The following is an 18,872-nucleotide window of genomic DNA, read 5'->3' as shown; positions in this document are numbered from 1 at the left end:
TTCATCATATTGTTTTATTTTATTATCGTAAGCCTTAAAACTTTGTCGTTGTTAGTGAGATAGATTGAGTGAATTTATTTCGGGATATATTGAACATGTATTTGTAATTGGTTTTACTGTACATTAAATTATTTAAATGAAGGAAAAGTGAAGTTGAGTGAGCCAGCAATATAAAAAAGATTTTTGTATATTCATTAAAATTTATTTAACATTCTTCTCATCAGCTGTCATCATCCTATAAATGTACATGTATGTTGTGTCAACTTTTTAATTGCTCTGAATCTAAAATCTTCTGGTCTATCTTTCTGTCAGTTTTTACTGAATACACTGAAGTTTGAGAGTTGTTTAGATCTCAAATTAACTACTGGTTAAAAACCACAACAACTCTCTTCAAGCTTTCATCTTTTATTTGACTAGATGTTAACATAGAGTATAAAACAGCAGGATATTGAACAGTCATAAATATTTTAGCTTTAACATCAAACCATAGAATGCTATGGAACAGCTTACATGTAGCTTATAAATCAAGCTTTGCAGTATAATGTACAATATACATATAACCTCAAAATTAGCTCATATTAAGATAATTTTTGGGCTTTCCAAATGCATAAAGATTTGAGCATTCATTAAACACCTGTAGAGAATTTCAAAAAATCCAAGCTATCTTTTTTCTAGGGCCTACATTTAATTACTTGAATCGATTTACCAGTATCTGGCCATATACAAGTGAATGTATATCTCATGCATACAGAGTGTTGGAGATATTTAATTTGGAGTACCCCGTATATTGGTAGTCATCACATCCAAGGAAACTTTTGCTGTTCAAATTAACTTGTCTATTCAACAATACACAGTATCGTACTGAGTTCTCACACATGAACTGGTACAAAATGTACACTTACAAAAACTAGATCTTCAAAAATATTTTGTTTGATTAGAATAAACATGTGCAAGTATACATAAACTTGTCCAAGATTAGGTACAAAAATATAAAATAAATTTTGTTCTTATTTCATAAAAAGTATGCATCAGTATAATTTAAAAAGACAAAATCTAACACAAATGCCATGGTTACACAGTTTTGCACAACCTCAATAAATATAGTATACATGTATATATATATAAGGTGCAAAAGAGCACCCAACAGTAGGGATAAATTACAAACTCGACAAAAAGGACTTACTTTGAGACATTTTTCTTAAAACTCTTTTGTGTATGTTTAATGGTATCGGTATATTACATTGTAATTGCTATATTCTTAGGATGAGGTATATTTATTGGTCATCATTATATTTTCGATGTTTTACAGTGTACATGTACAGAAGATGTTCATAATTATCAGTCCATCCAATTCATCCATATCTCTCAAAATCAGAGAGTTCATACATATCAGTAAATAGATTTTTCCCTTGGTTTTAATAAATATATGGAAAAAATTTAACCTCATTCCTAAGATTTCGAGTACCAATTAAGGAGAAGAATCCTTCTTGTACATTAGATTTTTTCCACACAAAAAAAAATTCTGGACCAAATCTAAAGAAGTTGTGCCAGACAAAAAGGTTTTTCCTTAATACATGTAAAAATATAATGATAAAGCTATCTATTATCTAGAAGGCACTATGGTAATTATCAACTATTAAAGCTATTTTATTAAATAATAGAGAGATCAAAAATAAAATGTCTTCATTTTTATACAAGATTTTATCCCCCTAGCTGATTCAGCCTTTACTAATTTTTACACTGATAAAATTCTCAGTGCAGAGTATGTTGCTTTGAATGAAGACTTGAAGTGATATTGAAAAGAAGTCTCATAGTGATTAGGGCTCACATACAGGACTCCACCAGCCAAAGGAGAACCAGAAAACACTCCAGCGGCCGGTGATTATACTTTGGTCATGTCGGTAGTGTGGAGCAGTCGAAGCCAAAGCGTTCCCGGTTTTTGGACCGATGCCTCTTTATCCTTGCCGAACAGCTCGTATCTGAAGACGTGGTGGCCATCAAACTTAGATCTCTCTGACATCTTGATTGTACACATTGCCATAAAGCGATCCCTCATCATGTTCAAATTCCAGATCTGGAGAAAACAAAACAAAAGTCTACAGTTATAGGCAAGTGGTTGCAAACAAGATACAAATGAATTTCTCTTTATCTGATAAACAGATACGTACACTTGATAATAGGGAAACTCAAGCTCATGTTATACATGTACCAAATTTTCATTTTATTTTATTAAATAAATATACCAGTACATGTACAAAGCACACTAATTGGATAAATGAAATTATGTTCTGATCTACTTGAATCGGTATGAAAATCCTGACAAGAAACATATGAATTATCAAAGTACATGTAAACAACTAATATGTTTCAAATTTACTGTGTACTGGTACTTGAAAAACAATACCAGACTGACCTCAACAGTGATGTCCTCATCGGGCTTCCTGTGGTAGACCGTAATGCGCTCATTGAACTCGGGGTTGATATTGTTCCTTATTACTGGGGTTGTGACTTTTTTCTTCTCACAGAAGACAACGCAATAGGGATCGGAAACTAGAGAAATGAGAAGGTCATCTTAAATTTTTTTAATTCATACTGCTTTCAAAATATATCCTTTTCAGCCATAGCATTTTGGATGGTGATGCAGGTACATATAAATATACATCAGTGTATTGACTTAACACTTACACCCATCTTTATCCTGGACTTCTAAACCCTCGGCTTTGAGAATCATTATTTGTGTTGCTGCCACTTTTGGTTTCTTTGATCCAATTCCCAAAAACCCAGAACTAGGTGGTGGAGGTTCATCCAAATAAAGCTCTCTGAAGAAATCAATAATGTATATCAAACAACTGTAAAATTATTTGGTTTAAGTTTTATCTAAACATTTATGAGAGCCACATTTTGAATACTGTATACACTATACAGGGAAATATTCACTCCCGTTTTATTTTCGGCCCTTTCGCCTTCATTGTCAGCGGGTGAATTGAAGACTGGGCGAATTCCAACGTTTCAAAGAATCTCTCTTTAAACACAACTTTGTTTGGGCGAACTCAAGACTAGACAAAACCGTTTGCAGGTGAGGAAAGGCAAAAAAAAAACATGGTATGAAAATAACCCTGTTTACAGTAATAACATTCTTAGAAATCCCCGTTTTGTTAAATTCTTTCAATGAAGCTTACTTTAGATCAGGATTTTTGTCAGCATACACTCTTAACAGGAATCTTCCTGGACAGCTGGGTTCAAATGTAGAGGGTATTATGCAGTATCTTCCTTGTTTTAAGGTTAGGCGGGAGAACTGGTTTCTGGCATTGCTGTAGGTTCCTGAATGGACCTTCTCTAATTTATCGTGCATACGATACTTCCTGTTGATATCAGCCTGTCATATAATATAGTATAATAAACAATCACTTTTTTGGACACTGAAGAATAAGGAATAATGTTTAGAGTAAAGTAGTATGTGTACTTGCCTTCATAATGAAGAAGCCTATAGTATCATTTTCTTTTCCGAGTTCACGATCTATTCGTTTGTCCCATTGTTCCAATGATACCATCAATTCATCTTCTTCCAATTCAACATCAAAAACATACTGGAAAATAAATTTTTAATTTCTCATTTTTTTCACACTTGAAAGCTACTGTGTACATGTGCATGTAGGAATTTTATTGTATACATGTATTTCTAGCATCATGGCACATGTTGATAGAATAATCTCAAAGTTTGACAAAAAGATGAAATTCCACGGTACCAAAGAAAATGTGTTACATTGTACATTTGATATAACATGAATTAACAGTACCGGGTACTCTTTTATGAGTAAATTGACAATGTACCGGTAAACTAAATACTGTAAACATCTTTAATTCCACATGTCTGAAATTTACACAGTTTAATGCATTGATATTTCCAAAATGTTTTTAATTTCACAAAGAATAGATTTTCCTATAATAAAATACTCATGATTTTAAAGAAACAGTTCATGATAGCAAACAGTTTTTTTAGTAAGAGAGTATAGTAAATAATAGTCTATAACTCGATCTTTTAACTGCTAAGAGGAAAACAAATCTGATATTTCTGCACAATATTCACAAAGGTTTAATGATCACGGAAAAATGTCAATTGCAAGTGAAATTAAAAACACTACGAGATATTTCAAGTCTACAGTACTGTTAGTGTCCATATTTACTTACCTGCGGGTTTTTGAGAAATGTGTTATAATTGGGGCATCCTCCACACTTATCCTTCTTCCACTCTCCAAATGCCTTGCCTTCCTTCCAGGATTTGTGGAAAGTAATTAAGGATGTGTTCACAATGTGGCAAATGTCCATTGATGTATAGTAGGTCAGGAAGTCATCAAAGGTCATCCTACATCAAAATATTTAACGATATACATGTGTATAAGTAAATATCTGACAGATTAATGTAATAGTTCTGGATGACATGTAAATGAAGCTAAGCCCTGTTGAGTCTCCATTTCACTAAGAATAGCTGAATACCTACCAAAAGTCTCCATCTTCATCAAATGTAAGACCCATGTCTTTCTTCTCACTGGAACTGATTTTCTCCCATTCAGGTGATCTATGAATATAAAAACGGCTTTAAATATAAAGCTTGAAATAATGGCTCTATGTTTTGATGTAAATTACAATTTTCAACACAAATGATGTAGTTTAAAAATGTGTTCCTTTGATATTTGGCAATTAGAATTTAATTTCTCTTTGGCATTGGTGCCCATGATGCACAAAGGGAGATAATCCAGCATTGAGTTAAGTACCCATCACTCCAAGCTCCTTTCCACTCAGTCCCGCCCCACGGATTACGACAGCGGATCATCAGGATTTTCTCCTTATTGAAGTGCGACATAAGGCCCTTCCCCAGCCTGACCTTCTTCACTGCATTAACACTGTAGGCGTGGCCTTTGACCAACCCACAAGATAACTGAGCCTCCATATCATTGGCACTGGTCACCTACAGGATATAGGTTACAGGATAATGTTATTTTGACATGCTTAATAGCATAAGCCATACTGTACAAATTCTGGTACGTGTACATATGTACTAACCCTTTACAATAACTGCTGGTTTGCTCTTTTGCAGAGCATGTTGATATAGTTTGGCAAAGATTTAGCTATTTGATCATTAAATAACATCAGTTAAACAATTGCCGATATGTCATATTTCACCATATTATTTCTATTTGCCAATAAAAGTACAGTGCATCTCTAATCATGAAAGGGAATAATACTGGTATTTACTTTAGACAGATTAAACATCAGATGTCAGAAAAAAAATTCAATGTCTAATAGCAATGAAGGAGAAGTCTCCACCATTTTCAAAGGACAACAATTTTTAGAGATTTACCGGTATTGCAGCACTGATGAGGGAGTGATGCTCCTTGCACTTGCGGAGAATCTTGAACAACTTGAGCTTGTCCTCCTCTGTCTTTGTGTAGTCCCTCAGCTCAAGTGCCTCCCCTACTCCCCCCGTCATGTCCACCATAGCATCCTTGGCTTGTCCCCCTTTCAATGACTCATAATCTCCAAAAATTCTGCAACAGATCAACAAGACAATATACAGCATGTCATCTTATGTACAGATACATTAAATATTAATATTTATTGCTTTTAGATCGTCAAATTATGTCCATTGATATTTTTCAACTGCAAGATTCTAAATGATATGTATGTTGTGTGACTTTAGAGCTAGTAGAGGTACTAAGTACTATGTAATTAAGTAGTCATCCTTGTTAAAGGTAGCTTATTGTTTGTATATTTGAAAGCGTACCCAAATATTTATCTTACTACATACTTGATATATGAACATGTACCAGGAAGTTTATTTTCCTCATTTGGACATTTGACTTTACAAATAGAAAATGACCAATCTCAAATTTAAAAGTGGCATATTAACATAGACCTACTTTGCATATGCTTTCTCTAGAAGGGCAGACCAGAACTCGTTTTTGCTGCGTGACTGAACGTAAACTAGTTCTCCATGTCTGGTCGGGAGACGGTCGTCAATGACAACATCAATCCATTCCCCCATCTGCCAGAATCGGAAGTGGAATATCCCAGCATACTTGTTATCCTTGCTCCACTCTTGTTCTTCATAGTCAGGCACAATCTTAAATCATTATTTTTACCATAAAACAAATGAAATAACCACATTACCAAAAAAATCCACATGAGCAATGATGTCAATTATCCTCTCATTATTTTTTGATACTGTAAATTCCTTATATTACGCGAGTACTTATTTCCACGATTCTGCTGTTTTGTATCAAATCGCGAGAATATAAAATCCAAAACAAGGAATGTTTATCCAAATTTAATTCTTATTGTTCCCAACTCTCAGAAAATAACGGCAATATTTGAAAATTGGCGAGGTCTTCTCGCAATTTTACGCGGATATAAATTCCTTGCATTTAATTAGGAATTTACAGTACCTCCAGATGTATATGTGAATTTTCATTCCGGAAGACTATTATTTCATAGCAACATGTCTTCACTTCATGCTTCATTCTCTGCGTACCTTTTTCAACAACGACTTATCCTCGGCAATACAAGCGCAGGCGGCCACAAACCAACAGTTTCCCAGGGATCCTTGGGCAAAGTCATCAGCGCTCGCACCCTCATCGAAAAACTTTGGATCACTGGCTATTTCCTATTTAAAGAAATATTGAACATAGCAGGATTTTTAAAAAAATGTATGTACTGACACAAGAATGATGTTAGGTTGATATTTTAAGCTTTGTGTTACTGTAATTTTATCCACAAACAAAGAGCAAAAAATCCCAACAAAGTAAATCAATTCTGTTTTTGGATTTTGCATGGATTCAAAATTTTGTTTAAAAAAAGACAAAAAGATAACTATTGCACAATAAGGGAATAAAAAAAGAGAATATAAAAAGATAACTAATGCATAATAAGGGAATTACTTGTGTGTTTAAATCATCTTTCATTGCAATTTTTTCCCTATGAAATTAAAATCAAAGCGCAAGGGGAGACATTCCAAAAAATTGCATCCCATGCATTCTAATCACTTTACCACATATTCTGGTATTCAAACTTCTATGCATATAGTTAATTAAAGGTTGTAGTGTTCACTGAAATACATATAATCAAATAAACAGGGATACATAAAATAGTTCTATTTAGATAAAAGAATGCATTGTCATAATTTTTGGGAGATAAAAAGTTGAAAATTTTTCCTTTTTCCTTCTATTTATGAGTCGTTATTAAACCTACTCTATTGTTTTGTTTCATAACTATAAAAGAATGGGAAGTATTATATCTTTTGAAAACCATCACCGTACAAGAACAATACATGTAACTGTAAAATGTTAACACTTGGATGATTAACATTTAAAGACAGAATCAACTACCGGTAATTCAAGTAGCATAGTCTGATATAGAATTACAATTTATCAACTGAAATATCTGGAATTTCCATTTAACCAACAGCTTGAAAAAAATAAAGTATGTTAGACAACATGTTTTTATACAGATCACTTGGTTATTAATTGCAGTAGCAAGTAAAACTGAACAAAGTGACAACAATTTTTTAATCATCATAAATATGAAATAAAAATACCGTAATTGATCTTCAAATATTTTTAATTATTTATTTCATTTTTATTAAGAGAAAGAAATTAATTGAAAGTCATATTCACATTAAAAGGATTTAGAAATAAGACAAAAATCTGTATTGGAAGAGCTATTTTCCACAATTTCATGTATCCTTAAAAAGCATGTATTTCAAATCCCACAAAAATTGACGCCTATGATTCTTAATGAAACAACAGTAACTTAAGGGCTATTTAAGGCAGATATTTGCTTCTTGTTTTGGTGCTGCCCGGCCCTAAGCTCTAATGATTTCTAATAGGATAGAGAATATTTCTAGAGACCTACCCCTGGTCTTTTCCAGACAATGTCTCGGGGTGCATATCCAGTGTAGGACAGAGAACTGGCCACTGTTGGAAAAACTGGATCCTCAAAAAGTTTCCCGGCACTGATGCATTCCTTCTTCAGGTGGCTGTACTTCTGGTTCTTGTATGGAGTGGCCGACTCGAAGAGCCCCGATATCACACTGAAGGGAGGGGAAAAAATGCGTTAGCGAATACCATGTATTACCGTAGAAAAAAGTGCCTCTTTCAAGGTTTTATAATAATTACCGTGGAGAAAAGTGCCCTTTTTACCATTATTTAACATGCCCTTTTTAAATCCTAGATTTAACACTACCATAGAAGCAGAAATAACCACTGGGGAGTTGTTTATTTTATTGATTTCTATCAATGAAACTTTTATATGGTTCAATGTTTAGTATAGATATCAAAGTTTTGAAACAACATTTAAATTCCACAAACCCTTTTTAAATTACAAATTAAATCAATAAAATTTTATAACATGATTGAAAAATAACTGCCTCTAAAATATAAATATTTCTTTTCTGATTAACATCCCATTCCTAAAATGTCTATGCTGAAAAGAAGATTTTAAGACTGTGTGTTCATCTTTATTATCATATATACTGCCTAACCAGCTCTGTCAGTATCCTAACTCCAGCTGTCACTTTTGTGAAGCTCTGTGATTTATGTAAATAAATGCAATTGTGATTTTCTCCTGCTGGAAACTTTAAAATTTGAAATCAAACTTCAACAATTAATTATGGCCAAATACAAGAATGCATGCAGAGGTAGATTTTGTAATAAAAACTTTTAAAAATTCACTGCTCAACAACCTCAGATTTATTTCAAGAAAATAAATTCCAGTGAAACATTCAATTGACTACAATTCTGAGAATCCAACTCCTCATACCATTACCTGGGTATCAGATTCTTAGGCCTCTGTGGAAAGATGTCATTCACACTTGAAAGATGTTAAAACCAAGAAACAGTGCTACGTTAGAAGATTGGTTGATACATATTCATATTGCAATTTGCAACTTAACTATTGGTACTGTACCAGTTATCGACTAAACTAAGAGTTCAGGTTTATAGCATAGTATATAGATTTTTTCATATTGCAATTTGCAGCTTAACTATTGGTACTGTACCAGTTATCGGCTAAACTGAGAGTTCGGGTTTATAGCATAGTATATAGATTTTTTAATTCAGTCATCTGTTTTGAATAAAGAAAAGTAAGTTTGCTTGAAAACTTTCTTGAATATGAATTATCAATAACCATGTGCTTAAACAATCATTGTTTACCGCTGATTTACATCTTTGCCATTTCAGCAGTGGGGGAAGTGACGTCCTTTTGTGATACATTCTTATATACCTTCTTTGATTTGACACATAACATCAATGCATATAACATGTAGAAACAAAAGGAATTCATAAACTCCGAGACATTCATAGCGCAGTTGAACGCCTGATTGCACAATATTATGTGTTGAATAGTCTATGATTTTGTGCATTACTGTATGATAACAAACGAATAATTTTATGAGTTTTGTTTATGTATCATAACCCCTACTACTTTTAGTCTGACACAAAAAGAGGCATAATTCAAATTACATTATGCAGAGTATCAAATCAAAATGCACAGGGATTTTACCATGTGATTATTGCAAAGCCGATAACTGGTACAGTAAATCGTAAAACATGGCAAATTCGAGGCTTGCTAAAAAGCACAAAAACAAGATGTTTTGAGTTCTTAATAATGATATAATATATCAGATGGATAAACAAGGAAATCACCATTTAAAGTATGTCAAGTTTTATCCAAAATATCAAGAAATAAGGAAATATGAAAAGAAAACTTAAAAGAACTCGGTCCACAATATGCCTCATTTGGCCTAGTAAATATGAAAAAATTACACAAAGATTTAGAAAACATTTCTAAGGGAATATTTTCCATCTATATCAGAGTCCAGATCAAAATATGCACTCTAAGTTTCCTTTCACTGGACGTTTGCAAATGAATACTAATTGCCCAAACCCTACCCGGTTCACCATTTTCTGGGAAAATCTTGAAGGTTACTCAATTCAGTCATAAAATTCACCAAGAGCACGATCATTACGGCTCAATTTTATTACAGAAAATCAATCATTTGCTGAATAATGCATTTACACAGCACTGTGCATCGTGATCATTTTCATGCAAATAAGCTGACTTGACAATTTTTTAACACCATATTTAACGACGTTATACAAGAAAACTATGAGAGATATAAAAAAAAGAAAAACATTTCCAGGAAGCACATATTCTAGAGAGTATATAATGGTAAAATTTTCAATATTTGAAACTAGGCCATTTTTCATGGTTTGTGGGTCGAGTTCTTTTAGCTGATAACTGGTACAGTGCTAGTATATAGATATTATTCTTTGTTTCAAATCTTATAAAATTCAACTGCTTGGCATAATGGCATAGATATCGGGTGCGTCTTTTAACCCCAAGGAACCCCAAGGAAACCCCAAGGAACCCCAAGGAAACCCCAAGGAACCTCAAGGATACCCCAAGGAACCCCAATAACAAAAATTAATGAATTTTAATACTGTAAATTCCTTATATTACGCGAGTACTTAATTCCGCGATCTCGCTGGTTTGTATCAAATCGCGAGAATATAAAATCGCGAATGCGGAACTTTTTCCTTATTTCTTATCGTTCTCAGCTCTCAAAAAATAATGGCGAGATTTTAAAATTCGCGAAGGGTGTTTCTCACGATTTTACGCGGATATTAATTCCTCGTGTTTAATTAGGAATCTATAGTACCCAAGGGGTCTTATTGGACTTCAAGGGTCACCTCTTAGTACCCCAAGGGTACCCCAAGGAACCCCAAGGAACCCCGTAAGAACCCCATGGAACCCAAATGATAAAGTTATTAACAGTGATACCCCAGGGGTCTCATTCGAATCAAAGGCTCACCCCAAGGTACCCCAGTGATAGAAATTAATAACTATTTATACCCAAGGGGTCTCATTTGAATCCAAGGGTCACCTCGTAGTACCCCAAGGAACCCCAAGTATACTCATTAGAACCCCAAGTAACCCCAATAATAGAAATTAGTAGCTAGTGATACCCCAGGAGTCTCATATTACCCCTATACCCCAACAAATGAATTTGAAGGGGGTATATTGGTTTCACCCTGTCCGTCCGTCTGTCCGTCTCTCTGTAGATGCAACTTTGTCCCCCCTATAGAATTTTTTACTACTGCATGGAACAGTCTGAAAATTTGTACATATGTTGATCACCATCTGAAGATGTGCACCTGTAATTTTTTTAGGATCAGACAAGATTTAATGATTTTATGGCAGTTTTCATTTTCCTCATTCTATATATTGTTCACTGATGTTACGTTGAAAAGTAAGGGAGGTAATCCTTACAGACTTTATTAATTAATTTATAGCATTAAAATACCCTAAAATATATTTATATAAATACATTCAAATGGAGGTTTTTTGTCTTTATGCGTTAACTAAATTTATCTTTTATAAGTATTCTATCAACTGACAATGCAGAATTTTTGTTTTTCAATGATGAATTCTTAGGAGCTGGCTGAATTCATTTGTCCCAAGGGGGCCATTATCTGAGCCATGGTTTAGATGGAGCATGTGTGTATGGAAAATTGATAATCTGTAAAATGGGCAGTGGCTTTGGGGCTAATTTAAAAGGAAATAAATAATAACATTATTAAAATAAAGAAGTGAACTATTTTTAGAAGTTGTTTAAATTTATTAGTCATGCAAGTAAATTGATGAAGTGACCCTATAGGGAATTTAATATAAATTATAGATTTAAAATTACTGATATGATTGTAGTGTTTCCGCAATTTTAAAATTGTTTGTAATATTAAATTTTCTTTCTTACATATTTTTACATAGTATGGTAATTATGGTAATGTTTTGGGAGTTTATTAAATTTAACAAGCCTGTCAAAGAAAATCATATATAAAGTCCTATGGGATCAATTTTCTGATATGGAGTTCCACTGTACCATAGCAGAAAGTGAGGAAAATTTGAAACAACTAACTGCATCTGTTAAGACTCTTATTAGAAAGATATTCAAAGTTTTATCAACAGAAGAGCATTGCTTGGCTACCGGTATTTCCATTTACTGCAAAGGGTGGGATTATTGTCATTTTGTTGGTTTTTCATGAAAATAATTAAATAAAAAAAAATATCATCAGATACATTAATTTGTAAATATATTACTGTTATACATATGTATTTAAAGTGATAAGTACCCCAAAGAACCCAAATGAATCCCAAGTATACCAATGAGAACCCAAAGGATACCCTTGAGAACCCCATAGATACTTCAATGGTGGAAAGTAAATTTGTTGACCAAGGCCGGTCTCATTAGAAATCAAAGGGTCACTCCTGATACCCCAAGGATACCCCAATTATAAAAATTAATAACTATTGATACCCCAGGATACTCATTGGAGTCCAAAGGTCAACTATTGGTACCCCAAGGATACCTGTAGGAACCCCAATTGCAAGGTACCCAATTGATAGAATTTAATAACCACCCCAATGGTTGTACTGTAAAACATATTACTAATTAATACCCAATTACTCAATGGAATATCATAAAAACATCTGGGCAACCCAAGGAACACTTGTGATACCCCAATACATACTGGTATGATAAAAATGTTTCTCCTGACTTGAAATATCTGTTCACTTTGGATGAATTTAACAATAAGTGTTGTCAAATCAGTTGAAAATCATAATCAAGTACCGTTAATCAGCAGAATTTGTTGTCTCTTACCAACTGATGACCAGCCAATATTGAATCAGTAACAAATTATATCAAATTCATGAAAATAGGGCACTAAATTTTATGTCACCACAAGGAAGTCTGCAATTCTTCTGGTGAACCATTCATATGACCACTTAATATGACAATGTTTCTTCGGTGAAATTTTCAAATGAAGTGGAGAAAGATATTGTTCAGTTACAAAGACCCAAACTTGATTTACTATTGACATAGGGGGTGTTACCCTTATTGGAGTACTTTTGAGAAAAGACAAGAAATGATCATGGAAGTGTGGAGTGGGGCTATCTCCCCTTCGTGGGTACAACACAATGGATTGACCCATTATGCGTGCAGAATGTTCACCTGAGAGGCACCAAAATACCTGTTAATTGCAGGTAGACACCCATTGTATATTGGTGGTAGCTCTTGGACAGGGATTAAAGGGCCAACATAACCCTTTACATGTATACACAATGGCTTCACCATCACTGTTGCAATATATTTACCTACACCTACATCTCCTTGTTTATTGGTAGACAACCCTTGTGAGTTTTGGGTGTCTTCCCACTTTGCTATAATTCTGAAATTTTTATGGGTGACTGATTTTAGCTAAGTGGGAATGGTGCTCAGGTAAGGGTTTCAAAGAACAAAGGAAATTAATTACAGGTAAATTATACACTGTTCAATTATTGACTTTAAGCAAATTTTTAATAAAAAAAAAATAACAGGCAGTTTTTTGAGATTATGTTTAAAATAAAGTTAAAAAAATTAATTAGATACTTGTAATAGAAGTAAATTTTGATAATTAAAAAGGGTTTGTTCTATCATGATTGATTGTACAAGCTAATTTTTATTTCATATGTAAAATTACTCAATATTCATTCTTTTGAGGAGAAGGAAAACTATGACATTACTACCCCTTCTATGTCCCTTATCAAGAACCTTGAAAAAATAAACATTATATGGTTCAAGTTTTGGGCTGTTGATTTTAATAATGAAAAAAAATATAAATATTAATTTTATAAGAAATGCAGAGGAATTATCACGTACATCATACAATTTGGCTATAGTGGTTATGATATAAAAGAATTAAATGCTCAACAACATGCATGTACATTTAGGACTACATTTTCAGACTGATGGAACTATTTCAATATTTTACCCCTGAAATTCAGAAAAATTCTTGTAAAAGGACTATATATATGATATGGGCCTAAAATGGCCCCCTAAAATGAACATCATCATTTTTCTTTGTACAGATATATATGTGATGTTTTTACATTATGTTCATTTTGATTCAACTGCCTAGAATTTAGAAATATGACATCGTAAAGACAACCTTTTCCTGCCATTTTTGCATTTTTAGCATAAAACAGCCTTCAAGCAGTTTTTCTTTCAGAAAAAATAGAGAACATGCTTGAACAAACAAAATATTTTAATCAGAGATGTATCTAGCCAAGGCTAATAAGTGACAAAAAAAATTTCCCTGTTCAAGCATGCCCTCTATATTTCCCATTCATAAAAAGATAAGAAAAATGTAAATTTTTGACTGATTTTGATTGAAATATAGAAAAAGCGTCACTTCTGACTTCATTTTCTGCCAGTGAGTGCAAAAAAATAAAAAATATAGGTGAAAAATAAATTTTACATCAACTCTTCTAAAATATAACATAACATATTATTGTACCTGAAACACTTTAAAAAAATGCGAATAATGGGGGCCAAATTTAACTCATATCATATATATAGTTCTTTCGTACTTCAAATCACCATCTACCAGTTGAAGTGGGAAGATGGGAAGGTATCCCATTAAATGAAAGATTTTGTCCTCTCTGTTGTTATAAAATGCTATAAAATGTATAGCCGATGAATTTCATTATATTTTAGAATGTGATGCAATATCACAAGTCCGAAACAAATTTATAGACAAAAATTTTTCGGCTAGACCAAATGTGTTTTAAAGTATTACATATTAGAGTATCCTTGGGGTTGTATGGTGTATCAAGAGTTATAAATCTGTATGATTAGGGTATCTTTTGGAGTTCCTTGGGATTTCTGTGGGGTTCCCTAGGGTTTATAGAGGTTTTTAGAGGCGTGTCTGGGATACCAATGAGTCCCCCGTGGTATCAAGAATTTTTAATTTGAATTATTAGGCTATATCCTTGGGGTTCCATTGGGTTCTATGGGGTATCAAGTTTTATGAATCTGTATTATAAGGGTATCCTTTAAGTTCCTTGGGGTATCCATGGGGTTCCGTGGGATACCTAATGGTGTCTGGGATATCAAAAAGCCCCGAGGGTGTATCCAGAGATATAAAATTGTGTTATTAGGGTATCCTTGGGGTTCATTTGGGTATCAAAAGTTATATTACTTGGTATCCTTGGAGTTCCTTGAGGTATCCATAGGGTGTGTCAGGGATAACAATGGGGTATCTGTATTATTACTATTAGAGTACTATTAGGGTATCCTTTAGGTTTCATGGGGTTCCCTGGGATACCTTGTGATTTGTCTAGGATATCAAAGAGACCCAAAAAGTATCAAGAGATATAGTGTATCCTTGGAGTCCCATAGGATATCAAGAGTTATAAAATTTATACAACCAATACATGTATAAGAGTATCCCTAGAGTTCCTTGGGGTATCCGTGGGTTTTGTCTGAGATACCAATGAGTCCCTATGGGTATCAAGAATTTAAATTTGTATTATTAAGTTATCCTTTAAGTTCCTTGAGGTATCCTTGGGGTTCTGTGGTGTATCAAGAGTTATGAATCTGTATTATTAGGTTATTCTTGGAGTTCCTTGGGATATCCCTGGGGTTCCCTGTGATTCTTAGAGGTGTATCTGGAATACCAATGAGTCCCCAGGCTATCAAGAGTTTTACATTTGTATTACAATGTATTAGGGTATTCTTGGGGTTCTATGGAGTATTAAGAGTTATGATTCTGTATTATTAGGGTATTCTTGGAGTTCCTTGGGATATCAATGGGGTTCCATGGGATTCCTAGAGGTGTATCTGGAATACCAATGAGTCCTCAGGGTTAATAAGAGTTTTAAATTTGTATTATTAGGGTATCCTTGGGGTTCTATGGAGTATCAAGAGATATGTTTCTGTATTATTTGGGTATTCTTGGAGTTCCTTGGGATATCCCTGGGGTTCCCTGTGGTTCTTCGAGGTGTGTTTGGAATACCAGTGAGTCCCCAGGGGTACCAAGAGTTTAAAATTTGTATTATTAGGGTATCCTTGAGGTTCCTTGGGGTTCTATGGTGTATCAGGAGTTATAAATCTGTATTATTAGCCTTAGGTTATCTTTGGGGTTCCTTGGGGTATAATTGGGGTACCAAGGGTAAGGGGTGACCCTTGCACTCTAATGAGACCCCCTTGGGTATCAATAGTTATTCATTTCTGTTATTGGGGTATCCTTGGGGTTCCTTGGGGTTTCTTGGGGTTAAAAGACGTGCCGTAGATGGGTGATCTATCTACTTTTTTCAAAGATCAAAACGACAATGCTTTTCTTGTTTGACAATACATACAAATATAGAATGCTGGAGAAAACGTACCCAGGAGAAAACGTACCCAATTTATAGGGTACGTTTTCTCCAGGAGAAAACGTACCCGGGTACGTTTTCTCAAAGAGAAAACGTATTCTACGAAAATAATAAATAATGGTTTTCATGGATATTCTTAAATGAAACAAAATAAAATATACAATGAACATTTGTAGCATTTGTTGCTGTTGTTTTTAAATGCATAGTCACGTACTTAAATTATTAAGACAATAATTTGTAACATACACATACACGAAGATGGCCTGAGCAGTTTAATTAGTCGACAATTAATACACCATAAACGAGACCGTTAAATAATTAGTTTTTAATGCAATCTCATTTGGAGAACTAAATGATGAGTATCTCAAGAAGTCGATATCATGTTATTTTTTTTTTTTTTTGCATTTTTTGAAATTTATCTATAAAACAAAGTTTCCAAGTTCACATGGAAACTACTACGAAATGTAACATTGAACAGTCAATTTGCTTCTGACGCCACTGACATGCTGCTCAGGTATTTAATTGATTATCACTATAATTAAAATCAGGGGATCTCGCATGGAGAAACTCAAATCGGTAAGGCTAATGGATAATTAGAAGAAGTAGTCAGATAACACTTTATGACAGGTCATTATTAAATTCGTACTAAAATAAAAGATGCTACAATTATTATAAAGATATTATTCATATAATGAATATATTTCTATACATCTATGCATTGAAATATGCATTTAAGTAGCATTTGAAAATTATCTAATATGTCCAACCCCTATAAAATTATAAAGTATTAAATTCATATATCTATAAAACTCTTACATTTCTGTATATTTATTATGCAAAATAGTATTTAAAACAATTAAGTAGTATAATTATGATTTTCATAGGGTACGTTTTCTCTTGGAGAAAACGTACCCGGGTACGTTTTCTCCTGGAGAAAACGTACCCTAGAGATTGGGTACGTTTTCTCCTGGGTACGTTTTCTCTTGGGTACGTTTTCTCCTGATACCCAAATATATACCACTGCATGATATGCATAAGTTAACAAGCACATGTCAAATCACTTTTTTATTGCTATCATAATATCAGTGATAAACAAGATTAGCTCATAAAAGTGTAAAACCCCTAAAACCTGTGAACTTCGCATCCTGGGTCCTGACCAGGGCTCTTCCCTGGACCCATTCATTTAATTCTTACATGCATCCGTGTCTGTAGACTACTGTAAAACTAGGCTACTGCAGTGCAGTCACACATATTCTCTTTTGAGAAGTGGACAGGCATAGCCTACATCCACTTCTCTTCGCAAGCCCTCATGTTTTGTGGAAGTAGGCTATGCCTGTCCACTTCTCAAAAGAGAATACAGTCACACAGTGTACTGTGTAGGGAAACAATTTGAAATATGTCAAACTATTTAACATCATTATGACAGCTTTATAAATCGAATAGCATCAATGCTCCCCAAAAAATTTACCCTGATATGTTGTCCATTCTAATTTTTCCTTCTGTTTCTTGATCGTATCACTCATTCATGTTTGGTACCAAAATAGGAAAACTTCCAAACGTGATATAAACAACTAAACCTTGTCTGGTCGAAACCGCATTTTCCGGAAAACAACTGCGGTATTTTCATGCGCTTTCCATAGCATTTCTTCTAAAATGTTATTAGAAAACATATGAAGCTGTTGAACAATGGTGTTATCAAATAATTTTATGAATGCATGTTCATGTATCAAATCATTTACTTGCAATTCAATAAAAAAAATCATTCATTCATGGAACAAAGGACTGCGAACGATAGCATTGTCTAGCCGCCTAATTAAAAATAATTTTTTTGATAATTATCTAATTTAATTTATTTTTTCATAATAATGTAATATTAATGTATATTTTCATTAAATATAATTGATTTGTTCAAACAAAGAGAGATAACTATGTATTTTGGGTTAAAATAGCTCATTTCATAACAGAAACTAACGGAAAACGGTAATTTTTTTTTATAAAACATCTCCCCTCCCACCCCCCCCCCCCCCCCGTGAAACAAAAATACCATTTGTTAGGTTTTATATATTGTTTTTTTTAGCATATTTATACCTAAGGGTTTGTTGTTTCACGGGGGGGGGGGGGGGGGCATATGTCTACAGATCAAAATACAATAGAAAAAAAGCATTTTGCTTTGTAACGTTTCAAAACATAATAAAAAAATATGAATTAAAGTGAAAATTTACTTCAATATCCAACGTAAACATGTGATTATTAAGTTTTTATGCACATATCGGCCGCTGAATAATATTTTCCTCACTTATAGAGACCGATTTCAATGAAAAAAATTTTAGACCCCGCGTTAGCAAAACTTTTGTTTAAAAATAAATAATATCATTACAAATTTTATTTTGATATAAATTGATTAGGATTTGATTATACTTTTTTTTAGTAGAAAACTAGGTTTTTGAATATCTGACCGAAATTCCGAAATATTTGGATGTAAAATGTTGGCGGGAAACGGGCGTCAGCGTTCGCAGTTCTTAAAGAGGTTCGGACTTGTCGCGACTTTGCTGCTGGTACCCGCAGGCCCAGCGAAACGTAAAATTCTCATTCTTCAATGTAGAATAGGTATGTGTATATGCACT

General features: G+C 33.6%; 1 protein-coding gene across 1 annotated transcript; it reads right to left on the bottom strand.

Annotated features, from left to right (window-relative positions):
- Positions 1 to 674: 674 nt before the first annotated feature.
- LOC105343565 (calpain-5) lies at positions 675 to 17,841 on the bottom strand. The gene is made up of 13 exons (XM_034445390.2): positions 17,717 to 17,841; positions 7,909 to 8,086; positions 6,530 to 6,661; positions 5,919 to 6,121; positions 5,360 to 5,546; positions 4,773 to 4,966; positions 4,499 to 4,576; positions 4,189 to 4,363; positions 3,468 to 3,587; positions 3,180 to 3,376; positions 2,686 to 2,819; positions 2,414 to 2,550; positions 675 to 2,074 (listed from the first exon to the last, which is right to left on the bottom strand). Exons 1-13 carry the CDS (start codon positions 17,731 to 17,733, stop codon positions 1,883 to 1,885), a joined length of 1,944 nt encoding a protein of 647 aa, XP_034301281.2. The 5' UTR covers positions 17,734 to 17,841; the 3' UTR covers positions 675 to 1,882.
- Positions 17,842 to 18,872: the final 1,031 nt, after the last annotated feature.

This window comes from Magallana gigas, chromosome 2 (genome assembly GCF_963853765.1).
Source record: "Magallana gigas chromosome 2, xbMagGiga1.1, whole genome shotgun sequence".
NCBI lineage: Eukaryota > Metazoa > Mollusca > Bivalvia > Ostreida > Ostreidae > Magallana > Magallana gigas.
This window is presented reverse-complemented; position numbering and strand designations above follow the sequence as displayed.